Below are 24,485 nucleotides of genomic sequence, written 5' to 3' on the forward strand. Positions count from 1 at the left end.
CATAAACATCGGCGGACTACATCCCTTTGATTGGATTTACGTACTTCAGCTTTCACCACTCAAGTGAAGGGTGTGTAGGTTTCTGGCATCTCCTCCTGCCACTAACCGATTTCATTAGGGATTGTCTGGCCCAACTAGTCCCTCACCTGTGTGTGTGTGTGTGTGTTTGTGTGTGTGTGTGTGTGTGTGGTTTTTGTTTGGTCTCACTACACGCTTTCAGGGTGCAAAGTGTCCAGCGCAGATTTATGAGTGCTCTTAAAAAAAATGGTTTATGCAATCCCAAAATGCATTACTGCAGTATTGGAGCTGTACAAAAACCTTCTCCCGTGTTTAATTTAATAAACTATAAAGTTGTTACTGTATAATTGGAACACAGGTCACCCAGCGGATGCACATAACAGTTGACTTTCCTCTTAGTTCACTGTTGCCATTGTTTTCAGGGTTCAAGGAAGAATTAATATTTCTGTATTCATGTTTGAAAACAATCACTTGCAAAAAAAAAAAAACTTTCAAAACACAGATATAATCCGATGTACTAAGGTGAAACGCTTCTGTGTGTAAATGAAATGCACTTTTTGAAGAGAATTTAATTTGCTCTATTGCTGCCATTTACCTTTAAAAATGAAGGGGCTTCTAAAGTTAAGCGGTGCAGCATAAGCATAACCTCCTTACCTCCCTTTAACTTCAACTAACCTTTAAATACCTGCCTGTTTAACATGGTATTCACGTTAGTGCTGAGTGGAGTAAACGGCAGCGCAGTCCTGCTGCTGCCCAGGGGGCGCAGGTAAAACCCAGTATAGCCGCATGTGACCCCCAGACCCTACTTTGGGGGATAGTGAGGCGGTGGGTGCTCATTCAGGGTTCCAGCGTCTCGCTGCGACGCCTGGGGCTGAAGTAATGTCTGAGAGGGCCGCAGCGGCAGAATGTGCTCTTTGTTGCTGTCGAGGTGACCGCTATGGTTCGCATTGGGATGTGTGGGCACGGAAGAGGCCCGCTACCTCTGGTCTGGCAGTGTTTGCGCCTGCCCGCACCTCTTGGGGGTGTTTGCTTGTATTCTCTCTAGGCGACTCCGCCTTTGTTTTTCAGCCCAGAAAGGATCATGTGAGCCTTCTTGCAGTTCTGTAATTTAAAATACTTTTCTTTCTTTTTATGTTTTCTTACAGATTAATTGCGACGCCGATAGCAGTTGCCATGGGAATAAAGAACAAGGCTCGACGGAAAGCTCGCGGTAATCCGCTGCTGGAGAATTGCTTCGTTTCCTGCAAGCACCCGACCCCGGTAAGCATTCTGTGTGGCACAAAGAGGCGTTCAGTAAGTGAAGGGCCCTCGGCTGCAGGTCGTTTGTTTACCTATTGCAAAATATTCTGTTGCGCAACAAACGTGAGGCTCGCCGTGCCATCGCGTGCACTTTTTTTTTATGGTCACTTACTTTTAGTTTTACCTTAACCACTTTGCATGTTAGGACTTTAAAATTCACATTGACAGAGGAACGGCCAAACTACAAGTCCCGGCATGCAAAGGCCCGTATAAACAAACATGTGCCTGTAATAGGCGTTCCTGCTGACAATGGGGTAGATGACTAATCCTTAAACTGTCACTCGGAGCAACAGCACGCTCCAAAAAGAAAAAAAATCATCAATGACATGTTATAATTATTATGGATCAAATATTTACCGTTATGACGTTCGCTTTCGCCTTAAACAAGATATTTTACACCTACAATGAAGGCCTGACTGAGCTGTTGATAGGATGTTGTAAAAAGTGGTGTTTTAGAATACTTGAGTCTGTAACGCCTAGAGAGGTTCAGGCATACTAATAGATGAGGGTGGGGTGTGGGGGGGGGTATAGATATCTATCAAACTTATCTCCCAGGAAGGAAAAAAAGAGACGACTCCGCTCCGGGGATTGGAAGGCTTGATTCAGCTTTTATTTTGCACAGGTAAGCGAGGACCATGAAACGCTAGAGCAGACGCGTTTCGCATAATAGCTTCTTCAGTGCCGGTTTCGATGGCCGCTTCTTCTGTCTAGGGGGCCAAACCTGCAGGTCTAAATACCGTAAGTCACTCCCCATCAGGTGATCTCTCGCACCTCCTCTCACGACGATGTTTGTGTGTCCTGCGCCAAACCAGGCAGATGCATTCTGGGGCTGGGAGTTCTCAGAGGTAGCCCATACAGTGACTGGGCACATCCTGACCATAAGTAGAGTCCCAACTAGTTGGCAAAGGGTCCCAGCTTCGCCACAGGTACCCGGAATGGTGGAACCTTCCTATGTCCCCTTTTCAGGCAAACCGCGTTACCTCCTCTCTCCCTGGGGGGGGCGTTGCGGTTGCCGTTTATGCAGTTACCAGAGTTCACGGGCTCTTGCGCAAAGCACCAAACCGAGGGCGGTCGTCACAACCAGCGCCTGTATGCTGGCAAAAATATGCACACCAAACTATATATATATATATATATATATATATATATATATATATATTCACTGAAAAAACCATAGGTTTCACACACGTTATAGTTACCTGGACATTTCACTCGTAAGAAAACAATGAAATTCCCCCGTTATAGTTAGTGCAGGCAACTATAACTCACGCGACCGCAATCCTCTGCTGATGACGTCAGATATTACATCACTGTATTTAGACACTTATTTACCCATGTCTTCTTCCATTAATCTTTAGCTATACATATATTACAAATATTTATTTTTCAGAAAGACACATATGTCATCAGTGATGTAATATCTGACGTCATCAGCAGAGGATTGCGGTCGCGTGAGTTATAGTTGCCTGCACTAACTATAACGGGGGAATTTCATTGGTTTTTTACGAGTGAAATGTCCAGGTAACTATAACGTGTGTGAAACCTACGTTTTTTTTCAGTGAATTTCAAAGGTTTTTAAATGCTAATTTATGTATGTATTTTTTTTGTAAAGAAATTTTCAGCTTGTGTGCACCGTGCGCGCACCGTGCGCGCATTCGCGAACTTCGCGGAATTTTTTCAGTTTTTTCACCGTGCGCGCAGGGTGCGCGCACTCTGCGATTTTTTCGAAAAAAAAAATCTTTTTCTTGCCCTTGGGGGTCCTTCTGGGACCCCTTGACAAAGGCTAGGGGGTCAGGAACTGTTCACCCTACCCCCTTTTCACGGTCTCCACCTTTGTTTTTCACGCCCTCCGACTGCGAGAAACAAAATGGCGGCCGACACTTCCTGGTTTCGACCGATTCGAATGTTTACCGACATCTAACAACCAATCAGAATTGCGCTCGCGCACGTAAGGGTGCGCGCACGGTGCGCGCGTATAGATATTGATATGGTTTCAAATGCTATTTTCTCTGGAAATACTGAACAGATTTACACGAGACCTTCAAAAGGCACTTCCTTGACCTTATGGCTACCTCTCTGCCAAATTTCACGTAATTCTGTTCAGCCGTTCGGGCTGTAGCTGCGACTAAAGGTCCTATGGAAAAATGCATGGGGAAAATGTGTTTTGGGACCCCCCCCTTTTTCTCAGCCCCCGCTTGACGAATCACCCCGAGACTTTCAGGGTAGGAGCTGAACGGAGCGCCCCATTTGTTTTGAAAATTTCGCGAGGATTCGTCAACCGGCGCCAAAGTTATTCAAAATAGAATTTTGAGATTTCCTATGGAAAATAGGTTGTAACTATAACTATCTACTGGCGACCGCCAGTAGATATATATATATATATATATATATATATATATATATATATATATATATATATATAATCATTTAACTGGTTGGTAAAGTCGTTGTGTGAGATTACAGCGTCACTGCACATTAGAATGCCTTACTGCTAGAAAATGGGAAGCAGGCGGTATGTGTCCGTGAATGTAGTGAAGTTGCTTTTTATTGGAAAAGTGGATTTATGAAACGTCCAGTTAGGCTCTCGGTTTTTGTGTTAATAAAGAAACACACATAAACTAGAAACGGAGTAGAGAGTGACTTTGTTAACTTTTAATATAATTTTAATAGTTTGACCGGGTACATTTCTAAGCGATGTTCCCACCCCCTCTTTAATCCTTGTCATCCTGAGACAGATCTCCCAAAGGTGTTAAGTGGACATATTGATGCTGCTCGTCCTGATGGTAGCTCACCAGTGTGATGTGATTGACATGCTGTGTGGGCAGTGACGCTCCACAGTCACCGTTATTATTGTTGTTATATTATCTAGGTTTGCAAAAGCGTGTTTGCTGAATAGGATGTCTTTTGCTCTTTGGGGCAGCTTTGACATTAGATTGAGTGAAATATTTTTTTTCTCACCAGTGCATCGCGACACCAGTCCCGCACACCAACTTTTACCTCTGCGGCACTCAAAAAAAAAAAAAAAACCTTTGAACACAATTCCACAGTCCCAGGTATCGAAAGCTGTGCACATGCGTGGGTACAAGCCTGGGCTACCACCAGTGTGCCCTGGCATTCACATGGCCACATTGAATGATAGTGTGTGCTTTTTTAGGTCGAGCCTTAGCACAGCGCGCATGCGCTGCTCTAAGGATACGGCCTCTTGCAGCTGAACTCCACTTTTCACAAGCTCGTGCTTGTGTGGATTTTTCAGCATTATTTTAATTGGCGTTTGCATGCGTCTTTAAAGCTGTCTTTAAAAAAAAGACAGCACACAATTGGGTAAAGGCGGGCGCATGTTCCGCCTTTCCCAGCCAATGTAACTGCCCACGGCCTAAGGCTTGCGGTTACGCGCTCGGGTACCATCTGTTTTAAATTATCATGCCCAGACGTGGGTGCAATAATTGTAAACAGATTGCCTGGTGCTCGCTCTTGCACGCACCACTCGCTGGTTTATTCTTGCCTGCCTGCCATCACGACATGTGTTAGTGAATACCCCATTTACTGCAGCTGCCTCCGGTGTCTTTTCTTCCCCCTTGAACCAATGCATAGCTTTGCCACGCAGATGGCCGCTCTGACATCATCAAAGCACTTCCTTCCTCTCCGTGTGTGAAATCTGAGCGTCATAGACTGCCCAGGGTGGTGACCGATCCCCTTGCTGTGTGTGTGGCACACTCTCACCCCCTTACGCTTCGGAGTCTGCGTCGGACTCTGCACGTGCTCCCAGTTGTGTAAAACAAACACACACACTTGTCTCTGCAACTCCGGGCCTGGTGCCTTTGAAGCAGTGAGAGGATTACACCCTAGCGTGCGTCATCGTGGTGCTTTAAGTGGGGCGGGTCTCTCCGGGTCTCAGTCCCGGTAGTATTTAAAAACAGACATTGATACGGGTCCCTTTCGGACCCTGGATTCATGTCCTCAACTTTACAGGCAAAAACACTGATTTATTTAAAGTGCATGTAAAAAAGGTTAAGGTAATCTATGTCGTTCCTATTTATATTTCACATGCTTTCCTTAATATTGCATTTCCTAACAGTGTTAGCTATTTACAGGCTGTTGTGCCACGATATGTTTTTAAAACAACATATCATTCTGGTAAGTGCATGCTTTGAATTGTAACACATCCGGGTGATTCTAGGACAACAGCTGAGTTCAGGCTGAACTCCATGCCTATAGGTGGGTCAAAAAGGTGTTCAAGAACACGTGCACATCCAATCCAACAATGATCCGGTACGCCAGTTGCATTTGTGATGCTCTGCAAATGTGTGGTTAAGGTGGCACTCTATGGGAATTTTGGATTAAATGTTTAAGCCGCGCCCTGAAATGGGCAGGCCACACCCCTTTTGGGAAACTCTCACTTTCCTCCCACTTAAAGCCCCGTCTGAAAGTTACGTGTTGCTAACAGCGCCACAGAATTATAGATGAGCAGAGCGCTGGCTTTGACCTCACCTTCTCTGCGCAATAAAGCATCCCCACACGAGGGTGAAATATGACCTTTTATGACTTGTCATTCTATATAAACGGAGCTCTGTAAAGCGCTGCGCAGCTCTTTGGAGTTAACTATAGCAATGATGGGGTCTGTCTTTGTGAACTCCCCTGTCCAGCGCTGGTAATGTGTGAATGTCAATTGTGCAACATTCATCCGTGGAAATAAAAATAGTCGTTACTTTTGAAAGTCTCTTTATTGAGCTCTGTCTTTGAAAAGGTCACGTTCTCAGTCACTGAGATACAAATCCATGGCGGGGTGTTTGAACATCTTTATAAAAGAGACCGCAACATTGTTCAGCTTACAAATAGTGCCATGACTGCTTCTTAAATTAAGATTCGGCGCTAGTGATGACTGTTTACCTTTTAATTACAAGCATTGGCATAGCCAACAGGTCTCGCCTTTGGTGGCCTTATAAGCATTTAGTTATGCAGCACAATATTCTTCCTGCAACATCAACTGTTGCATGGCTAACCACTTATAAGGTTCCAAAGGCGAGACCTATTAACTATGCCAATGCTTGGCATGTCTTGCTGGCACCCATTCAGAATATGTGGATAGCAGCCTGTTTGTTTATATAATCCTGGGGAGAAGGCAGCGTTTCTTTAAAGGAAAGGTGTACTTGGAAATTGGAATATTCTGTTGGGTTGTATATTGGGCTTGCTGTATGAGACTTGTCGCCTAGTAGTATGGTCAATAACCGGTGTTGCTAGAATCCAGCTCAGTGATGCTGATTTTATGGACTTCGTAAGAATGAAAGTCTGAGTTGGCCCTGCTGGTATTCCAGGTTAGAGCTGCTGGCTGTAGTGCGTACAAATCTGTAAAGGCTTTATCCCCTGAACTACCGCCCTGAACTTGTGTTCCCTGAACTACCTCACTGGAAGCGAGTTGCAGTGTTGGGTCACACAACATTGTAATAGCCGACATGTTCCCTGCATTGTCTGTCGTTGGCCGGGTTATGTGCGTCTGGTTATGAAAAGCTAAAGGTAACCCCACCTCGTGATTCACTTTCGCAACTGTAAACCTACGAGTCTCCACAGAACCAATGCGCTAATCTTTCGGATTTTCACGTTACATGACCGCATCCAGTTGCAGTTTGTGACTTTCATTAATATTCGTTTGCTTTTCCTCATTAGCTAGCTTTTGTAGCCATTTCATTTGGCTGTCCATTATCTATCCTGTAGGATTGCCTTCTTCTTTAGTCTGCCTTTATCCTCTCCTGGAAGTGTTTGAGCGGGTGGAAGTCGAGGCGAGCTGCGTCGGATGGATACATTATCCGTCGTGAGCTCCGTCATGTAATGGCGCGAGGATGACGCTGCACGTCTGGCTGCACGCCGAGCTCGATGCCCGAACGTCTTTATTTAGAAGCACATGTGATGAAAGACCTGTTACAAATGCAGCCTCATGCAGCTGAGGAAATGGGCGGGTCCCATCGAGCCTACATTTTCGAACCTCTGCCCCTCACAGCGGTTGGGGCCTCGGTCAAGGCTTTCTACACAGCTACGCGATGCTTGGGGCTTAACCCCTTCGGTGCTCATGACGGAACGGTTCCGTCATGAGCCACGGTTGAGCTGTGCTCATGACGGAACCGTTCCGTCATGACCACGCCCGCGCAAGATTCCGTCAGCACAGCGGCGGAATCTGCGCAGCATGGAAGGGGTTAAGATAACTCGCAATAGCAGGGCGCCCCTTAAAAGAGCCTGTGCAATGCTCGTGGCCTACATCATGCAACACGGACGGGGCCAGCTGACGCAGCATCCTCGGCTCCTCTGACACAAACGGCTCCTTGTTACTCAAACCTCCCAGCTGCTGAGCAGCAGTAAACCGCAGCTTTTATATTTAATGAAATGATGCATGTTTAATAAAGCGCTGCAGACAAGGTAGTGTTATGGGAGACACACCAAAAAACATAAGAGTAGCACTGACGCCGAGTAGCGAATTCTATTGGTTTCCAAGCACTTACCACTCTGCTTTTGTTGCAAAAGGCGACCCCCCACACTGAGCAAGACTCGAGCTCGCAAGAGGTGCAGCTCTGGGGCAGGGGTCAACCGGGTCCTTCCTGCCTGGTGTAAAAATGTGCCACCCAGTGAGGACGTGCTTTATAAACCCGATGTGTTCGGGACCCGATGACCTGAGCTCATCCAACTGTAAGGCTGGGGGGGGGGGGGGGGGGTGCGCAGCGGCCCGCCCCTTGGAGGGCGGCCGCCTTAGTGCCACAGGAAGGCACAGGGGTGGGAGGTCGAGTCCCTGGCTGTGTGTGTGAGACATATCGTCCAATTTCCGTGACGGTACAAGTTAATTCGATGAAGAGTAGAATTATAGAGCAGGGATGAGCGTCCAGATGGAATTTCGGAATGTTATTGGGTTACCTGCAGGCTAGCGTCATTCAAATTACATCGGGGCCCGTAGGTATCCCATGTGCATTTTGATTCAAATAATTTTTACACTGAAAGGGCTTGGGAGTATAAACCTTTTTTAAGTTTGGCTAGTAGTGTTGGTGACCCGGCGTTATCAGGCTTGAACGGAGGCATTTTCAAAAGGATATGCCTGTTGGCCACAATGATGACTCATTTATCTTATGCAACAAAGAGGCCTAGTCAAGCCAGTAATGATGAGGAGAGATGGGAGGTTGATTGATAGTATTCCTACCGCAGCGGGGGACTGGGCCTGGATTTGGGGGGGCTTGGTTGCAATGCCTTGTTTAATTGGTAAATGAGACCGAGTGGATTTGGAACACCTAGTAAATGTGCGGTGTGTTTGTGGCCGGTCTGTAGGCCACAGCTAGTGCCTGAGCATGCTGGGTAGCCCTGCAGACCAGTTACTCGGGAGAACACTTGTAGCTGCGCAGGGCTTCCTCGTTTCTGTCGGGGTCTTTTATATTAGCCGGGCACCCCTTGGACGCTTCACCACTATGGTCGGGAGCAGGGGGCGGTGTCACTTTGCATCCAGCACCTAGGCTAAGCAAAGAGTTACGCCTAGATTGCGTGAGTGTGAATGTAACCTGGTCGTTCATTTGGAGCTCCTTAGGGTAGGATGACCTTGCGGCAAGGAACTGCCAGGGTGCTTTACGTGTGCTTCAGCGATCATGAAGAAAGTATGCATCGCGGTCCCTGGCTCACACGGAAGTGGGAAAAGATCACTCGCACTACAGGTGCCGAGGCCTGCCCCGATGCCTGGCATTGGGGTCCCAGGTTACTTCTGAAATGGCTAGGCCTTCAGATGTTGAAAGGATGTCCGTTGTTATTTACTCGATTGTTAAACGCTTGGTTATTTCCTGGGTCATCCGCGGGTGTGGATCTTTAAGCTCTTGTCTTTCCATCGGGTCGGTTGATGCGGGATGGTGGTCCTTGGGCACAGCCACGTGGTGGGTCTTTCTGTGTCTGACTGGGGTTAGCCTTCCTTTAATCTCCCGGTCTGTCACACACGGTTGCAAGACATTTCTGGGAGCAATAGGGGTCCAAATACTGGTGGGGTTGGCAGGCTTGGACAGAGGTTGGTGGCGAGCTCCCACATCATTCGGTAGGAGGATTTCGTAGTCTTGGGGCAGGTCACAGGCCGCTTCCTCTCGCTGTGTTGTTCTTCTAGGTGTGATCGGGTCAAGCGACGGAGGAGAGCAATTATCGCATGGTATATCTGGGCATGAAGGAACGAACGCCAGGCAAGATTGTAGCGTAGGCAGATAATGGTACTTATCGGGGACTGGACGTTGGTCTCAATGGCATGCCGCCATGCAAGAGGACCATGTACCTAGGTCACGTACATCAGGCAGTGACAAGTGATCTGGGACCATGTGTACTAGGATATATACAGGAGTGGTTCCCACCACGGTTGGTCAGATGGGAAGCTGTCATCTTATTCTCACTGTATACCCTTACTCCATCACTCCTATTGTAAGCTGAGGATGCCTGTTGACGCTGTTAGACCTGCTATTAGTTATTACATTACTTGTGTGCCTTGGCATTGTTTGGCTCGCATCAGGGCCAATTTGGGGTTACTGGCGAATTGTTTGCTCTAGGGCTGAAGCGGGCGCTTCTAGAACAGGGCAAGATTGATTAGGCCAGGCAGCATGACAAAGGTCTTTTCGGCACTGGCAGAATGGTGCAGGCTGCGAAGTAGTGCCATTGCAGAACATAGATTTGTCAACATTCTGCTAGGAAATGTTTAGCAGCAGGAAGGTATTGAACCATGGCGAGCAATTGGTTGTGGGTTCGTGCTCAACAGGAGCAAGGGAATTGCATTCTGTTCCATCAGGCTACGGGTACCGTCTATAGCACCAGAATCTGTGAAGCTGCCATTTTCGCCCTGGGCTGGGGTGTCCATGTCATCCAACTTTGCAGCCAGACTCTAGGCAGGCAAAGGCATACTTGCGATGGTGCAACAGGCACTCAGCAGTAGAGTAAGATGTGTCATCACACACCGATATAACGTCAGTGATGAAACGTAGGTTGTGGCCACACACGACCAGGCACTCTAGGGCAGCGGGGGTGTGCCAGTGCCAGGAGGGTGCGGGTTGCCTGGGTAGGGCTGCTGGCTTGGAGGGAGCACTACTCGGATCGCCACAAGGGCACATTTTGCATTCATAGAAGGCTGAATTGATGCTTTTATGGCATGGTGCCAGTTGCTTTAGTTATGCGGATGTTTCTTGGCAGTGTCAGAAACATTCAGAACGCAATGCTGGTGGTTAGCCTGTTGTCATGCTGTTCAGAGGTATTTTAGCTCAGGCATGGCCAAGCATGGGTTATAGGCCGGTGGTCTGCCCTGGGATTCGTGTTAACAGGCAGGTGAAGCAGCAGAACTTGGAGGGGCTTGGGTTTGACCTCTGGATACTAGGGCGGAGCCTGGTTGCTCACTTAGTAGCCCGCCCTTGAGTTTGACGAAACGGGTACCTTTGATGCGAGTATCTGTACCGGGTAACTTCTCCCGCCCTCCAGCACTGGCTGGCAGCTAGGCAGGTTGTGGAAGTGGCTTATGGTCCATACGATTAAGGGAAACAACGGGGCAACACTTTGAGCTACAAATCTGCAGGAGAACAATTGGCGGCGTTCTCCTCTGTGGTCACTCTGTCCTGTCCCTCCCTGGTATACTAGCAGTATTTTGGGAGGGCAAGGCTTTACATTTGGTGGTGACTGATGGAATACGATGGGCGTACTCCAACGGAGTGAAGGAGGAAGTAAGGCGGGCTTGTCAACTCTTACCTCCTCCCGCATGGGCACTGCCAGGCAGGAGTGACTTGGCAAAGAGATTGTTATTTAGCCATGCAAAGGCAACCTTGGACCATCGCCTATTTTAGGTTTAAGGTCATTCCAGTTAAATCCACGGGGGAGTTAGAAAGGATGGGGGAAACTGTCCTGATTGTGCCCGCTGGCCGCCGGCTCGGTTGGGCGTAGACTTGTTTTGGCTGGACCTGGGAGAAGCCCGGTATCAGTATGCTGTAGGTATGAAGGCCTATAGGGAGCCATGCGCAGTTGCGCAGAGCAAAGAGGTCTTGGCTTCATCAGGCATGGTCTTGTACACGCCAATTCCACAGGGTGCCTGGAGGGAGATGGGGTGCACCTCTCTAGTTTAGGCATGGACCTTTTCCTACTGGACCTAGGGGAAGCTTGGGCTGCAACAGGTTGTAAGTAAACAGGTCTACCTTGGTGGGGGGCCCTGGTAGTGACGGTGGCCACTCCCAAGGCTGTGGAGGAGTTACAGGGCGATCCAGGGTCTGCACATACCAAGGGGTACAGCATGCAGCAGCACCGCGGGGTGCTAAGCCAGGATACCCAGGGATGTTTAGCGGGTCCCCTGGAAGAACGACGGCGCCCCGTTAACCGAAAGGCGGTTGTGGGTCTGAGCAACCGGGGGCTGCCATGTATGCTCCGCCCACCCATCACGGGGGGGCGTGTGAAGCATGTGGACTGGTGGTCCACGGATGGGAGGGGTGGACCCTCCCAATATTTGGTATACACCAGTTGGCGTTGCCATGGTGACTCTAGGCTTATCAGACGGGCAGGCGGCATAGGGCTGGCCTGCCCTGGGATCGCCCGTAAGATAACCCACCTTGTTTGCATATTGGTTATGCTAATAAACCTGCAGCAATATTTCTCCACTTACATTACAGTGTCGTGTGTTTTATTTATGTACTTATGTACTTATGTGCTTTGTGATAACTGTTGCCGATATTGGCACTATGCCCGGGCACGAGTCCTGCCCAATAAAGTTGTTGAGGTACAAATGCGTTCAGGGCATCCCATTGTTGTGGTTTGTTTGTGATAATGGGTCACATTATGGCTTTGTGCTCGGCATCTTTCACTGTTGCAATTAACTTCTTCCAAACATCCGATATGGACTGCTGCATATATCCACTGTAAATGCTTGTGGGACCATGAACAGCTGCGGCTTTACGAGGACACGCGTACAGCTGCTCCTTTCTGAAGGGCTACACACAGCTGGCATTCTTTGAGTTTACATGGGTGTCTGAACGTGTGAGACTAGGGCACAAGTCCCCCAAAAAAGTGTGGGGACTATCCTGGTTACGCAGTATGCAAGTGAAATTATGATGCGTGCCATCACAGCGCATGATGTCACGACGCGTGACATTGCACGCGACATAGCAGGAAGTGACCTCACTGGATGTGACCACAAGAAGTGACATCAGATATTGAAGACCTTCTACATGTTTATCAGATATATGAGTACATTTCAGCACGTTATGAGATTTAACAAATGAGATTTGGCATGGGGGTTGTGCCAAAAAAGTGTCCCAACCCCTATGCAAAATCTGGGCCTCAACTAATATATTTCTTTTTTTAAACCCCATCACAAAGAAATTGGCAATCAGGAGAAGCATGGCATTGGATCTGTTTTGCTTAATTGGTTGCAAAGTCTGCATTTTAAAATATTTTATGGGTTAAGGCATCTGCTATAAAGGTGCCCAGTAAATCTCAGGGAATAGTAATAATGTGAGAACCCTGGAGGTGAACGCGTTTGTTGGAGAAATCTGTGTTTTGCGAAGTCCCAGATTTGAATCAAAGTAGCAAAGCGGGTTAATGTGTCTTCTGCAAAGCACATCACATGCAGATGACAGATTTTTATTTTATGTAAATAGTAAAGTGGGTTTCTGCTTTTAACTCTGAGATCCTTTTGTTACCTGCAGTTCATAAATTGTAATCCTTGTAATATAGCACAGGGAGCTTTGAAGGACATGTAACTCCTACACCTTGTAACCCTGTCTCATGTAACTCATCTTGTACATTGATTTACACATGTACACAATTTATTGTCTATGTATAATATGTATGTTGAGTAAACCCATCTGACACCCTGCAATGGGTTGCATAGCGCTATAAAAGAAATAAAATAGTGCTATTGAAATTATTTCTGTAAATATTGGGACAGACCAACACACCTGACATTCTTACAGTGCAGGCAGCTCTTATAAACCAGGACTGAACAAAAGCATGCCTCCTGTACCTGTGAAGAGATAACAAGTTGTGTGCCTTTGTCTCCCTTCCGTGACATTTACATTTAAGTGTGAGGTTCCAGGCCGCCTCCAGTCAGGACATTCAAGCAAAAGGAGGCCTGATGGCCCTTTAACTTCGGCCCAGCTGGAGGTGAGAAAAAAGCCCCCTCCACGCCTGCAAGTTGCTGCTGTGAATTGAAAGCAGACCAGGTACAGGTGCTGCTGAACCAGTCCTGGTGTCTGAAAATTACACCGGGACAAGTTCAGCATACTGCTGTGGGGCCCAAGTTCTTGGCAGTGGGGACTACGTCCACCCTGTAAAAATAGTGGGAGGACGCTGTGTACCAGCGTGTAGCCCCCCGACTTGTGCCCTATTTGAGACCAATGGAGAACAATATCTCACTTTAAACAGCCACAGGCAGTGGCACACCTCAGCGGATTATAGATTGTTGAATCTCAGACAGCTGCACCTCTTTGAGCGACCACATATATTTGCACATCTTTGAGGGATCACAGACTGCTGTACCTCTTTGGGGGACCAGAGATGGCTGCCCCTCTTTGGGGGACCAGAGATGGCTGCCCCTCTTTGGGGGACCAGAGATGGCTGCCCCTCTTTGGGGGACCAGAGATGGCTGCCCCTCTTTGGGGGACCAGAGATGGCTGCCCCTCTTTGGGGGACCAGAGATGGCTGCCCCTCTTTGGGGGACCAGAGATGGCTGCCCCTCTTTGGGGGACCAGAGATGGCTGCCCCTCTTTGGGGGACCAGAGATGGCTGCCCCTCTTTGGGGGACCAGAGAGGGCTGCCCCTCTTTGGGGGACCAGAGAGGGCTGCCCCTCTTTGGGGGTCCTCGTGCGGCTGCCCCTCTTTGGGGGTCCTCGTACGGCTGCCCCTCTTTGGGGGTCCTCGTACGGCTGCCCCTCTTTGGGGGTCCTCGTACGGCTGCCCCTCTTTGGGGGACCACGGACGGCTGCGCCTCTTTGGGGGACCACGGACAGCTGCGCCTCTTTGGGGGCATCTCGGACAGCTGCGCCTCTTTGGGGGCATCTCGGACAGCTGACAGCTGCACCACTTTGGGGGCATCTCGGACAGCTGCGCCACTTTGGGGGCATCTCGGACAGCTGCACCACTTTGGGGGCATCTCGGACAGCTGCACCACTTTGGGGGCATCTCGGACAGCTGCACCACTTTGGGGGCATCTCGGACAGCTGCACCACTTTGGGGGCATCTCGGACAGCTGCACCACTTTGGGGGCATCTCGGACAGCTGCACCACTTTGGGGGCATCTCGGACAGCTGCACCACTTTGGGGGCATCTCGGACAGCTGCACCACTTTGGGGGCATCTCGGACAGCTGCACCACTTTGGGGGCATCTCGGACAGCTGCACCACTTTGGGGGCATCTCGGACAGCTGCACCACTTTGGGGGCATCTCGGACAGCTGCACCACTTTGGGGGCATCTCGGACAGCTGCACCACTTTGGGGGCATCTCGGACAGCTGCACCTCTTTGGGGGCATCTCGGACAGCTGCACCTCTTTGGGGGCATCTCGGACAGCTGCACCTCTTTGAGCGACCACCTATATTTGCACGTCTTTGGGGGACCACAGACTGCTCCGCCTATTTGGGGGTGTAGTATGGGGAATATCCACAAAATCCAGATGACGCTGATGTAAAGTCCAAATATGTTTTATTGGTAATAAAACCTAGAAAGTAAATGCAGAAGAGGGAGCCCACGGCAGGAGCAACTGAAGAAGTCGGAAGACAGCAGCAACTGTCGTGGGCAGTTTAGAATCCTAAATGACATAACAATGTTCTGGACATAACATTCCACAAATGAAAGAAACCGAAAAACCACAAGAGATAAAATTAACAACCTGGGAATACCAAATACCCTACTCCTCCGCCCCCCTCCCCCCCCCATATAATGCAAAACAAAACTGATCAATACAATACATAGTCATTAAATTTGACTGGCATCCTACAAATTCGTTGATCATGTGCAGGCACAACATCAGAAGAAATACAAAACTGAGTAGTTGAGATAACATCAGAGCTTGTTGGAGAACTTTCAGTAGGATTGGATATGACATTAGATGCATTGGAAAAGTCTACCATGTCTAAACCAGGTCCAAAAGTGAAATCCGCATCCTCTTCATCAGACCTATTGGCATAAACTTCGTTAAAGATTTCAACTTGGTTTTCAGTGACCTTTATAACATTGTTCTTGTTTCACCAACCTCTGTTTTCTAAAAGAACAGAAGGTTTGGTGACTCTGACAACCCGAAAAGGTAGAGTGAACTTGGACTGCACTTTCCGGACTTTGCAAGTTTTTTTTTATAAGAACCTAATCATTGACTTTGAGAAGAGGGCCGTGAGATACAGAAAAACCATCATAAGAGCTTTTCTGCCATGATTGCGTTGCAGCTACTGTATTTTTAATCACTTGATAATCTGTTGAAGTGTTTCTCCTATCATGTAAAGCAGAACCCATTCATTCATTCATTCAATCTATTATGTAAAGCAGAACCACGGCTAAGTCTTTGAACCATTGTGGAATGTGTTTAGACCTAGCTTCTTTGCCCCTTAGAGCTTTGAAAGGTTTAATCCCAGTGGTGGAATGAGGTGTTAAGTAGGCCCAAACCTTCTTTTGCAGGATTCACCTACATCAACATTGGCTGCAATAGCAGTTTGAACTCCTTCCTTGAGAAAGCGATTGGCCCTCTCAACGAGTCCATTAGAAGGAGGACTATACAACGCAACTCGGCAGTGTTTTGATTCTTAACTCTCAAACGGTGAATTGATGAGAAAGGAAAGGTTGACCATTGTTGGTGACCACACAACTAGGAGTACCCTCAACTCTAAAAATGCTTTGGAGAAAAGAAACAGCAGATGAGTTGGCTGCCTGTACAAATGAATAATATAACCACTTAGAATGGTAGTCAATAGCAACTAGGCAGTATCTTTTATCCATGGGCAGTAAGGTGAAAGGTCCCGAAAAGTCCAAGGCAATCTTATCCCAGGGGAATTCAGGGAATGGAACAGGAATCAAAGGTTTCTTGTTGACCTTCCAATGTTTGTGAGAAACAACGCTACTAGGACAGTTGTCTACGTAAAGGGCCGCTTGTCTGTCCATACCTGGCCACCAATAAATATCTTTCAGTCTCTTGCAAGTGGCAGAAATACCTAGATGACCTTCGTGGGCAATATTTATAATCTTCTCCCTGATAGAATGAGGAAGGACAAACAATCCATTCCTCACACAAACTCCATTTTCAAAGAATAGTTGCTCACTAATTTGTGCAAAGCACTTAACGTCATTGCTCAAATTCTTACTAGCAGGCCATTTGCCTTTGATGAAGAGTTAATCTTTTTTAAGAGTCTCATCAAGTGCCTTGGCAGAAGCCCATTCATCTTGTGAGATGCTTCCTCTGCACATGGAGACAGCATCTACAAGACCAACCACACAATCTTTATGGAAATCGTCTTCACCCTCACAACAATCCGGGAGGGGAATACAAGAGAGACAGTCAGCACGGATGTTTTTTTTCCCCCTTGAATATATTTTATATTGAGATTGTACTCTTGTAGTTTTGAAAGTAGTCTGACCAGCCTTGCAGAAGACTTTCCCAAACCATTACCACATTACAAAGAAACAAGAGGCTTGTGATCAGTGAAAACCTCACATCGAGTACCCCAAATGTATGTCTTAAATCTCTGAACTGACCAGACAGTGGCTAGTGCCTCCCATTCAATTGTGCTGTAGTTGCACTCAGTAGGCGTCCGAGCACAGGAGGCAAAAGCAATAGTGTGTACTTTACCATCAACCCATTGCCCAAAAACTGCTCCAAGGCCTTTCTGAATCGCATCCACAGACACAAAAGAACTAGCATTGGATACAAACTGATGCAAAGCAGGGGCATTAATGACTAAAGTTTTTACCTTTCCAAAAAGTATCACGTAGAGTCATTCCATTCAAATTTAATACCTTTCTTGAGGAGACACCTCAGCGGCTGAATCAATTGTGCATAACCAGGTACGAACCTGGCATAGTATTCACAGAGGCCAAGGAACGAGCGTAAGGCATCTTTATCAGAAGGAGGAGGAGCATTACGTATTGCTTCCACATTGCAAAACTTTGGTTTGATACCTTGGCTCGAGATGTTGTGACCTAGATATTCAACATCAACCAGTAATTTACATTTACTGGCTTTTACAGTCATGCCTCTCATGCAAAATGGTTAGTACTTTGTGGAGAATTTGAAGGTGTTCTTCTTTGGTTTCTATATGGATTAAGACCTCATCCTGATATGCTTGCACTTGGGAAAGGCCACCAAACAGACTGTACATCAGTTTTTGAAAAACACTCTCAGCTAAAGTGAGGCCAAAAGGCAATCTTAAGTATTTAAAGGCCCCAAAAGGAGTCACACAAAAGCACTGAGTGCTTGACAATCAGGTGAGAGTTTAATCTGATGATAGGCGGAGTGTAAATCAATGGTGGAAAAAAAACGTTGACTTTCCGGCCTTAGCCAGCATTTCATGTATAAGGGTTAGAGGGTGACAGTCTACTAGAATGTTTTGATTGAGGGATCTTAAGTCCACACATAGCCTCAGGTCTCCAGTCGTTTTTTTTCCGTAAAACAACCGGAGAAATCCATTCTGAGGAATCAATTGGGGATATAATTCCTTCAGTTTGTAGATTATGGAGTAGAGACTTTAAATCCTCTCTGACACTAAGAGGTACAGGTCTAACTTTATGTATTATGGGAACAGCATTTTTCTTTAACATAATAGTGTGCTCGTAGCCTCTAACCGCACCAACAGAATTTTTGAACACAGTTGGAAAAGGTTTTAAAAGGTTTTCAACAACTGAATCCGGTTAGTTGACAGACAAAATATTAGAAGGAAGATCACAAAGTACAATGGGAGGGTCTTGTCCAGGACGCAATATGATACCCAGGAGGGCAAGGTCCTTCCAGCCTATGTCTCTTCCTTTAATGGCCACATACATTTTTGTCCTAACAGATCTGCCTAGACATTCCACTCTGTCCCAAAAATAACCTAAGAGATCGATATCTTGTTCTCCAAAGGCTGTGAAGTGACCTATCATTAGGCCAAAATTTGTAAAAATGTGCAATCTGCAAGAATAGTAACAGGAGCACCTGAATCAGCCATTGCTAGAATTTCCCATCGATAGGTTTGTCAGAAGATTCGGGGACTTCAACAGTGACCAAAATGTTAGCGAATTGTGAACAATATTGGACGTCAGTCTCCAAAGAAATATTAGAAATCCTAATCTTGCTCGAAGCTGTGTTCATACCACTTCTACACGCTCCTTGAAAATGTCCACGTTTCTGGCATTTAGTCATTTTTTTCCCCAAAGCAGGACAATTAGGATTGTTCCCTATATGGTTTCTAGAACCACATCGAAAACAAACTAGCTGCCCTCTGAAAGATTGATTCTTATAAGGTTTATTCTTGTTAAAAGTTTGTTTAGCATTTAACAGCACACAGAACATTGTCATCAGAAATTAGGTTTACATTCAAAGAAACCGTAGGTTGTGAAGTTGAATGGGTAGGAGAAGTCATAGTTTGGTTAGTCTGACCAGACAAAACTTTGGATGTAACGATTGACCTTTCAATGCTTTTGGCAATATCAATCGTTTCAGCCAAAGTGGGATTACGTGAAGTGAGAAGATGCTCTTGGATTTTCTTGGAAAAACAATAGAAGACAAATTGGTCCCTAATGTAGGTGTCAATATTGGGGCCAAACTCGCATTTCTCAGCCAAAACTCTTACTCGCTATATAATCCTCAACTGACTCTTCACAGGATTGTTTGCCCATGGCGAAATTAAACCTTTCTAACATAACACTTGTGGAATCAGAATATTGCTTAGCCATGTGTAATTTTGCTTAGATGAAAACGTTCCATACGGTATCTTCGGATGTAGGGGCAGAATGGCGTGGTAGATTATCAAAAACCCTACGACCTGCTGTGCCTAAATGATTCACTAACAAAGCTAATTTCCTTGTAGGGGAGTAACCATCTGCGTCAATGGCAGTGAGGTAATTTTCAAAGTCTCTAAGCCATTGTGACTATTTTAATTCAGGTTTGCCTGGTTTCAATAGGAACGGCGCCTACTGAATGACACCCTGACTGGAAGCCATGAAGAGCGAAAATGAGTCAAAAGAACTAACAAAAGTGCTGTACTACTGGGGCGAAAATAAGCTGCTTGATCCACTTGAAAATAGCATGAAAAATTGAAACTCACTCTCACTTAAAAGTAGGAACAAGCAGGTGTGTGAATCGCCATGTGTCACACTGTAGGAGAATCCTAAATAGACTTAAAGCTTGAAAACGAAGTTTAAATTGAGTGAGGTGTGCGAATCACCGAACGCGGTGCCGCTCTTGGCATGAACTTGTAATGAAAATTAAAGCAACGTGCAAAACACCGATCTTAATTGCACTCGGAGACTCGAAGAAATCAACTTCCTGACTTATCCAATATTGCCGCCGACGTGTGCGTGACGTCAACGCGCCTCCCCGTATGCAAAGCGGCAGTAGATGTCGTCAGGGAAGAGGAAGAGAAGATGGAACTCCGGAGTTGCAGGGGTCTGGAACGCCAAGGTAAGAGCGAGCCGGGCAGATATGTGAATCTTTTGAAATGGTGGCGTGAGGTCTAACGGAACAAGACCCACACGTAGTTAAAACCAGGGAATACAGGCAAAATTAGACTAACCTCGAGATAAAGTCTGAAGAGGTTGTCCGGTGCTGCGTATGAAGTAGAGGCAGTCCGGTGGGCTCCAGAAGCGTTGTAGATCAGCGTGGAGGCAGAAAATCCCCAACCCCACTCCTGGTACCAAATTGTAGTATGGGGAATATCCACAAAATCCAGATGACGCTGATGTAAAGTCCAAATAGGTTTTATTGGTAATAAAACCTAGAAAGTAAATACAGAAGAGGGAACCCACGGCAGGAGCAACTGAAGAAGTCGGAAGACAGCAGCAACTGTAGTGGGCAGCATAGAATCATAAATTACATAACAAGGTTCTGGACATAGTATTCCACAAATTAAAGAAACCGTAAAACCACAAGAGATATAAAATTAACAACATGTGAATACCACAGGGGGGCCCACAGACTACTGCGCCGCTTTGGGGGCCCCGCAGACAGCCGCGCCTCTTTGCGGGTGGCCCGCTGACAGCCGCGCCTCTTTGGGGGGCCCACAGACTGCCGCGCCTCTTTGGGGGGCCCACAGACTGCCACGCCTCTTTGGGGGGCCCACAGACTGCCACGCCTCTTTGGGGGGCCCACAGACTGCCACGCCTCTTTGGGTGTACCTCAGACAGCTGCCCCTCTTTGGGTGTACCTCAGACAGCTGCCCCTCTTTGGGTGTACCTCAGACAGCCGCCCCTCTTTGGGTGTACCTCAGACAGCCGCCCCTCTTTGGGTGTACCTCAGACAGCCGCCCCTCTTTGGGTGTACCTCAGACAGCCGCCCCTCTTTGGGTGTACTTCAGACAGCCACACCTCTTTGAGAGGCCATCAACTGATGTACCTCTATGATGAACATCCATTAGGAAGCGCAATAGTCAGATCTGCTGTAAGTCAGTGACTAAATGTAAAAGACTCGCTGAAAAAAGTAACTTTCAACTTTATGTGAATTAGTCTTGGGTCCCACCCGAACTTCAAAGCAAAATCCACCTTGAAAGGTAACAGATGCACCCCAGGTAGGTTTCTCCCTTGTTCGGCTTCCTGGCCGAGAGGCTGCTTGAGTCCATGTGGCATCACAGGACCCATGTATGGTTATTCTCCTGCCGCGTAGAGCGATTGTGGAATTCATCTTAACCATTGCTTACTGCTCTCAGCAGCAAGCTGCGGCATCAGTGTTTTGCTTAGTGTGCCTCCTCTAAGTTCTGGCTATGCCCTGCCCCTCAAGGTACAATACAGCTTTAGGTGATGCGTTCTGTCCCATTAAAAAGGGCACACTAGCTACAATACGTTTCGGTCCTGTTGAGCCGCCTCTTTTATGCGTAGCCTAGTGCCTTCTGGTACAACTAGCTTTGTAACCCTCTGCTTTCATACCCATGACATTGCATGTGACTCATTAGGAAATGTAACCTGCATTGGCGAAGTCTGGAGGTCTGGAGTTGCTTTACATGCAGTCAGTTTTTTCTTTCAGTTTCAAAGATAAGTCAATTGGCAACGGAGCCTTAATTATAGTCCTTTTTAGGTTGAGCCTGGGCAGAGCATGCGCTGCGAGGCATACTGTATTTGGTATATGGGCTATCACAGACTTTGGGCACTCCCACCACTTGTGGTTGTTTAGTTGGGCTGCTTTTTAAAAATCCTTTTCTCTGGTTGGTTAATCTGGTGCATCTGTCCTGCCTTTCGGTGCTTAGCTCCTTCCCAGCGGACATCACCAATAGATTATTTTGGTTTTCTTTACATGAGATGGAAAGAAAGGCAGAAGTATAAAGACACTCCCTTGCCACCTGACCCTCTTTTGACATAGGCATAAAAAAAAGGCAAGAGTGCCTTCAACACAATGCCCACCTTTTGTTTCTATGAAATAAAAACCCAATGGCACTTAAAATTCGCATGGACAGAAGGACCGGAAGATCAAACAGCATGCAAGGGAAGTAAAACAATAGGGTGGCATGTAGGGGGAGCAAGGAGAGCACAAAGGAAGGCCAGGGATGGATGTACTCGAAACTGGTGGTAATCAGCGCATGGGAGAAAGAGGGGGTTGAGGGACAGGAGGGAGATTATAGAGGGTGGTGGGCCGGGGAGTATGAGGAGCACAGAGGGAGAGAGACGAGGGTGCAGATGGAGAGAACAGAGTGAGACACACAGGAGGGTTCCCGCAGGAACAGATGGAGAGGACTATAGTTGTAAAGTAGACACTCATGTAGACCAATGCAATCACTCGTGTCATGATGGAAGAATACACCAAACCAGTCAGTATTGTAATGTGAGTGACGAATATACCACTAGGCTGACCTTGAAGGTGTGATTGACAAAGTCGCAAGCCAATGGCTGAAAGAGGCTGGTCAAAGCAAGATTAGGGCTGAAAGCAAAAGGTCTATTAGACGGATTTGCTGTAAAATTTCACACACAGAAGGGTATGGCTGTAAAGGATTGAATTGTTCTATATCCTCAGTTTTTGTCTTTCTAAGTTAGTCACAGTTAATGGGATATGAATAGTCGTATGTGGATTGAGTGCTTGCTTTTCCTTGGGGATTCTTAATTTTTCTGAACTGATTGCCAAATTGTATGATCTATTCCATATTTTTGCCAAACATCCACAGTTTTTTTTTAATGAACTTGCTGTTATGAATAGGCACATTTTTACCCTTTCTATTTTTTGGGGGGAAATTAGGAGTGGCTCACATTGTTATCTAGCAAGTGCTATATGAAAGACCCATGTTCTATTCTGGCAGTAGCTGGTGTTGGTGACTCTGAGGCACCTTGAGTAAGTTACTCTTGCTCATACACCCCCTTACAGCAGCATGTCAGTAGCTCAACCTCTTCAAGTCCTCCATTATAGTGCACAGGCTCTCATATATTAACAGTGTTTGGAACGGTGGACACTGTGGTGGGACCAAAGGTTGCTTGGTAAATCTCTCAAGCAAAAGTACACAGTCCACCTGGAACCTGGCCCGTATGCTGTTCACACAGCTGTCCTGGTAACCTTGGCATAACCTGCACAGTCCTCTCTGCTTCCACATGTCGAGGCAGGCGTTAACTGGACTGGCAATTGGTCCTCATGTGGAATGGAAGTGGACGTTAATCAGATCAATTTTTTTAAATCTTTGATTCCAAAGACCTGGGCCTTAATCGCGGCTTCAGCACTTGACCCTACACACACATCATGTCAAACCGGAAAATCATTTTGCCCCCTTGTGTGCAAAAAGTGCGAGTCTGTGTCAATGTGTGATGCAGTAAGAGATCTACTGACTGAATTTCGTGTTCCCATCCTACTTCCCCATTACATCCTGGTTTCTGTAATTTGTTGTCGGTGAATACCCCTTACACCTCAACCGTGTCGTGTTTGAGATGCTCCTGCTGAAATAAATATTTCCTTGGTCCATCCTATTACATGATCCCATGGACCTTGGTAAGTGCTATATGAAATACCTTCAATACTTACAGAGATGCAAAATTGAATGAATCCTAGAGTCTTTTACCACCGATTGACACTAAGAGAGGAGTGGGAGGTGGTGATAGCTTTGATGCAGGCCAAAGTTGAAGAAACACCTTTACAATAATAATGGTTGTTATGCTTTGTTATGTTAAGCCTGGCTTTCAGACTGAGATTTTCCTGCCCTCCCAGAAGCCCAATGACCAGCTCTCCCTAGAGTCTCCATCCTCGCAACTCTAGAACTCTCTTCAGGTCTGGGCTGTGAAAGTGAATCCATCGAACTTTGAGAGGGAGCAGCGAGACCTGCCTTGGCAGAGATTTCTTGAGCATCCTGCAAGTGATGGAGACTAACCTTTCAGGGACCACTGCAGAAGCTAACTGTCCCGCTTGTCACTGACAGCAGAGCTATCTCTTGCTCAGCTTTTATGTAGCTTGCTCTTTGCATACAACTAAACTGTCCCCTACTTGACACAGACAGCAGAGTTCTTCTTCTTTTGTGACAGACACCAGAGCTATCCCTTGCTCAGCTGGCAGATCTCTCTCTCAGTTAAACCACTGAACTATTCTTTGGTTTCCAAAAACCGCAAGATACCCTCAGTTCCTGCCACTCCTAGAGCAAAGCCTGCCCTAGTGCACTTGTATCTTTCTCTCGGAATCACATCAGGACAGGAAAGACCAGGCACAAGCAACATAGATTTGAGAATTACAGAAACGGGGTAAGGTGCTGAGAGAAAGAATGAATGAATATCAAGGAACCAGGGCTGCTTTGGTTCCACTAGAACCTAGACCAGTGACAAAACACCGCAGTCAATTCAATGAAGACTCACAAATCCCTCGCTACGATGAGCCACCACCTAACCAGTTTGATCATTTGCAAGGGCAGAAGATCCGTCGCCTGCACAAGACAGCAGTGCCGCCCGGACACTAGTAAAGCAGAGAGTTAAAACCTCCGAATCCTCGTGCACAGAGATCCTTTACGACCTAATTCTAACTTTTGTGAGTTAAGCTGTAGGGTCAGTAGATCCACTTCACCCCGTGAAACACAACCATATGGAAAG

The 24,485-nt window shown here is 46.9% G+C and overlaps 1 protein-coding gene across 1 annotated transcript in view; it reads left to right on the forward strand.

Moving 5' to 3' along the window:
- CERS3 (ceramide synthase 3) overlaps positions 1 to 24,485 on the forward strand; it is a 314,458-nt gene that overhangs the window by 95,913 nt on the left and 194,060 nt on the right. The window contains exon 2 of the mRNA XM_085644534.1: positions 1,164 to 1,278. Within this exon, the coding sequence (XP_085500660.1) occupies positions 1,164 to 1,278 (115 nt within the window). The remainder of the gene's footprint in view (positions 1 to 1,163; positions 1,279 to 24,485) is intronic.

The sequence above is a fragment of the Triturus cristatus genome, chromosome 3_1 (genome assembly GCF_964204655.1).
Source record: "Triturus cristatus chromosome 3_1, aTriCri1.1, whole genome shotgun sequence".
NCBI lineage: Eukaryota > Metazoa > Chordata > Amphibia > Caudata > Salamandridae > Triturus > Triturus cristatus.